This window comes from Elephantulus edwardii, unplaced genomic scaffold (assembly GCF_000299155.1).
Source record: "Elephantulus edwardii isolate Elephantulus edwardi_28Jun2011 unplaced genomic scaffold, EleEdw1.0 scaffold00013, whole genome shotgun sequence".
Classification (NCBI taxonomy): domain Eukaryota; kingdom Metazoa; phylum Chordata; class Mammalia; order Macroscelidea; family Macroscelididae; genus Elephantulus; species Elephantulus edwardii.
Genome location: NW_006399763.1, coordinates 1132718 through 1137661, shown reverse-complemented (window position 1 = coordinate 1137661; position 4944 = coordinate 1132718). Strand labels below are relative to the sequence as shown.

General features: G+C 43.3%; 1 protein-coding gene across 1 annotated transcript in view; it reads right to left on the bottom strand.

The window, feature by feature from the left end:
- Nucleotides 1-1473: 1473 nt before the first annotated feature.
- PPIL6 (peptidylprolyl isomerase (cyclophilin)-like 6) overlaps nt 1474-4944 on the bottom strand; it is a 55205-nt gene continuing 51734 nt past the window's right edge. The window contains exon 8 of the mRNA XM_006881227.1: nt 1474-1585. Within this exon, the coding sequence (XP_006881289.1) occupies nt 1474-1585 (112 nt within the window). The remainder of the gene's footprint in view (nt 1586-4944) is intronic.

Genomic DNA, 4944 nt, shown 5'->3' with positions numbered 1-4944 from the left:
TCCTTCTCCCACAGAGCAGCTGGTAGATTAGAACTGCGTCCGCTGGAGTTACAGTGCAGCTTTTTACCTCCAAGGCCACCAGTTCTCCCTGTGCTCTGTTTATTTAGGATGAGAAAAAGGCAGAGGCTTGGAGCAGAGTAGAACTCGGCAATAATGGGGGTGGCAGCAGCTGAGCAAGGGCACCTCTGGCTGTACCAGCAGCAGAGTCAAACACACCGTGAATACTAAACGAGGTCTATAGCCAGTTTCTTCTGTCTTGAAGTGATTCTCAAATGACTAGATCCCATCTGGCTACTTAAATAAGTACACTGGAGAGAGACCTAAATGAGCCCACAGACTAGCTGCCACATCCCTAGACACTGTGACTCAGTAGGTCAAGAACAAGGTCTAGCAATCCATTTTAAAATTATCCTAGTTGACATGAGTTTGAGAACCTCAGATTAAGGAGCAGGTGATACAACCAGATCTCCAATAAGCTCACAGAAGTCAACTTCAAGGGAACTGTCACCAAAACCTTTGATTTTTCATATCCTCAGGGAGACAAGGATCAAATCACACAGATACATCTATCTTTTTCTTAATGCAAAGTATTAACAATGAAATATTAAAAGGGATTCTTTTTTTTTCTATTGCATATATCTTCTTTGTTTCTTTACTAGAGTAGCCATGTAGTTACAAACAAGATCATTTTCTTAAACTGAAGCTTTAGGATTGAGACTGTTAAAACACTGTGCTAAATGAAAAAGGTTTTTGCCTCACTCTTTACCATCAAATCAGAACCAACTTATAGTTGACCCTCCACTGCATTTACACTGAATTATACTGAGGCTGTAAACAGCATGAAATATTGCCCAACTTCTTCCCATGAGCTGCTGGTGGATTTGAACCCCCAGAGAGGTGGGGCCTTTGGGCAGCACAACTTCCTAGGATCTATGCCACTAGAACTCCGTAAACTACCATATCTAAACCTGGTAACTTGACTACAAGTATAATAAAAGCCCAAGGATCTGTCTTACAAAGTAAGAAATCCTGAGGTAGGTGAGTATTAGATTAGCTCCATAGCTCAAGGAGGTAGGGGCTGCCACTCTGCAGTTTTCTTGGCTTTGCCTTCCTGGGTGTTGGCATCTGCAGGTGGTAACATTCACAGCTCATGCCTCTGTGCACCAAAAGCTGAGGAAAGAGAAAGGTGCAGATCCACTAGAGCTCTGCTCCTGTCCCACAGGCCCAAAGAGTATCCTACGTACACTGTTGGCTTCAAAGAAGGCTGGAAATTGAATATATTACTTTTCTTGTCTCTATGGTAGAGACAGGAAATTAAAACAGAGAGGGGCTGCGTGTTGGGTAAGCCAATGGACAATATTTGCAACAACTTTCAAATTAAAATGTTATCAAGCACTGTTTATTTAAGACTAAAAAACAGCTGGTCAAATATATAGCAGCAATGAGTTATCACCGAAAATACTGATACGCAAGTCAGCTATAAAGATCTCCACTGTCCATAATTACACATAGAGATATTGGTCTTTCATTCTCAGTTGGAACTGATTCCAGTTGTTTAAGAACATGTGTTCCTTCGATCAGTTGCCTAATGGGGGGGGGGGGGGAAGAATGGAAATTTTAATTAGTAAATTTTTTTCATTTAATTTATATTTATAAACTGAGCCCTGCCAAGCTATAAACCCATCAAAAAACCAAACCCACTGCTGTCAAGTTGATTCAGACCCACTGGCACTACAGGATGGAGTAGACTGTCCCATCTTTTTCCCCCAAAGTGGCTGGTGGGTCTCAACTCACATTTTTTTTGGTTAGAAACCTAGAGCTTCTTTATCCAAAACCCAAACAGAAAACAAAAAACAAAACCCAAACAGAATCACTGCCACAAAGCTGACTGGGACTCACAGCAACCTTCCATCCATTTTCTGAGCTGTAAATCCTATTAAAAGGAAAGTGCTGATCTTTCTTCCACAGAGTCACTGGTGGATTTGAACCACTGGAAAAGCACAGCCTCTTAGTTAGCTGTGCAGCACCCTAAGGACTGTGCCACCAGTGCTCCTAGTATGTAAGGCTATTTCCAACAAATTATATTCATATCACTCATAACTAGTCTAAATAACTCTATATGTGCCCGCTTTACAATAATTTCGGACTGCAACCAAAATCCAGGCTTCTGTCCTCTGTGGGCCCCCCTACAATAGGTGAGCTTTCTCTTCTGTGTTCTGGCACCCCTAGAATCTGTTCTTTTTACTTCAGTCACAAAGATTTTTTTAAAAAAAGAATATAAATCTAGTATCATCTCTCTGTTTAACACTTGACTTTCAATACTCAGCTCATCATTTTAAGGTAGCTTTCCAGAACTCTCTCCCTCCTTACATTAGGGTCAATGAACACTCTTGGCACCAGCAGTCAGGAAATCAATAGATGAATTGCATTAGGTAAATCTGCTGTCAGGAGCCTTTCCAGAGTACTGAGAAGCAAAGATGTCAGTCTAGAAAATAAGGTGTGCTTGATCCAGGCCAGGTCTTTGCAATTACTTGCTATGCATCAGAGAGCTGGACAATGATTGGGGATGACAGAAGAATTGATGCTTTCGAGCTGTGGTGCTGAAGAAGTCTTGAACATACCGTGGACTGCCAAGAAAACAAATAGGTCTGTCTTAGAGAGGGTGAAACTAAGTTTCTCCTTGGAAGCTAGCATTTGAAGCTCCTTCTCACATACTTTGGGCATGTGGCCAAGAAGGACCCATGCCTGCAGAAGGACATCATGCTAGGAAGAGTGGAGCGACAGTGTGGGAGAGGAAGACCCTGGAGGAGATGGATTGATATAGTAACTAGGTTAATGGGGGTAGGTGTGTTGGAGTCAGAAAGATTGGCTCAGGACAGGGCAGGCTTCAGAGCTGTTGTACATAGGGTTACTATAAGTTGCAGGTGACTTGATGGCACCTAACAACAACATAGTGAAATTAATTCCCTCCCACCACTAAGAGCAACACATACCCCTTCTACCTTATGTATGCTTTTCTTCTACAAGTGGAAATCTTACAGGTCTGTAGTTTGATACTCTTTCCCCGTGAGACCACTGGGCAAAGTGTGGTGTGTATAGGTATAATGTCCCCTGAGGAAGAGGAAAATTCTTTTACTAGAAACCAGAGTCCTGCAGAGAGATTCCCAGTGAGGAGAGGAAATTTCTGCTTCTCTCTGGATCTTATTAAACAGTTAGGTCTTCCAGAAGCTCAAATAAACCTGGGGTGCTGGGAGAAAGCACCTCCTCCTAGACACAGTCCCACGACAAAACTGAGCAATTCCTGGAAGAATCATATTCTTTTTAAGATTACCTACTTATTATGTTATACCTTTCAGTTTCTCCCCTAATGTCTTGTTAGTTTCACTCTGGAATATTTCTGAATTCTTCACGCTGATTTGGCTACGTAGAGGATAAACAGAGATCGGCACACTTGGGCCAGTACAATAAAAGAGACACAGTGCCTCCATGAGGCCAGTGTGGTGATGACAACAAAAAATAGGGTGAGATTACTGAAAAGGATGGGAGAAAGAAGGGCAAAAGAGTGTTGCAGAAGAGTGTTGAACATCACAAGGACAGCCAAAAAAAACAAACAAATACTTCTTGGAGAGGGTGCAGCAAGAGTGCTCTTTGGAGGCAAGAATGATGAAGCTTCGCTTCACATACTTCAGGCATGTTGCTAGGAGGGGTTATTCCTTGGAGAGGAACGTGATGCTGGGAAGGGTGGAGGGTCGGTGACCAAGAGAAGACCCTTGGCCAGGGAGATTGACAGGGCAACTGCCGCGATTGGCTCGAGTATGTCAGGAGGGGTGAGGATGGCAGAGGATACGGCAGGGTTCAGATCTTTCATTCACAGGGTCACTATGAATCGTATTAGACTCACCACCACCTATGTGTGTCAACATTGGACAATTAATAAGAAGTCCCAAAGAACTGATGCCTATGAAATATATGGGCTTGGCAAGGTACACTGAATATACCACAGATTGTCAAAGGAACAAACAAATCCATCTTGGAAGGAATGTATTCAGAATGCTCCTTAGAAGTGAGGGTGGTGAGACTTCTTCTCACATACCTTGGTCAATTAATCCTTGAATTTTTGTTGTTGTTGTTATGTGCCATGCAGTCACCTGCAATTCATAGTGACCCTATGTACAACAGCTCTGCAGCCTGCTCTATCTTGTGCCAATCTCACTGTCTCCAAAACACGTACCGTGACTCCCCCAGGACTGAATCAATCCATGTCATAGAGGGTCTTCCTCTCCTGTGCTGTCCCTCCACCCTCCCAAGCATGACGTCCCTCTCCAAGGATTAGTCCCTCCTTGCAACAAGTCCAAAGTATGTCAGATGAAGCTTCAGAATCCTTGCCCCCAAGGAGTAGCCTGGTTTAACCCTCTCTAAGACGAACCTGTTCGTTTTCTTAGCAGTCCATGGTATATTCAATACACTTCTCCAACACAGAAGTTCAAAGGCTCAAATTCTCCTTCTCTCATCCTAGTCAATGTCCAGCTCTCTGACGCATAGCAAGTGATTGCAAAGACTATGGACTGTATCAGGCACACCTTAGTCTCCGGAGTGAAATCATTGGTCTTCAGTACTTTGCAGAGGTCTCTAAGAGCCAGCTTTCCCATCGCAGTATGTCTTTTTATGTCCTGGCTGCTGGTGCCAAGAGTGTTGACTGTGGAGTCAAGCAAACTAAAGCTGTTAACAGTCTCAATTGCTTCACCCTCCATCAGGATGCTGCCAATTGGCCCAGTGGTGGGAAATCTTTGTTTTCTTGATATTGAGCCTAATTCATATTGAAGGCTGCATTCCTTGACCTTCTGCAGCAAGCGCTTCAGGTCCTTCAGCAAGCAGGGTTGTGTCATCTGCATAAAGCTATTGTTCATGAATCTTCCTCCAATCCTGATACCACATTTCTCCTCA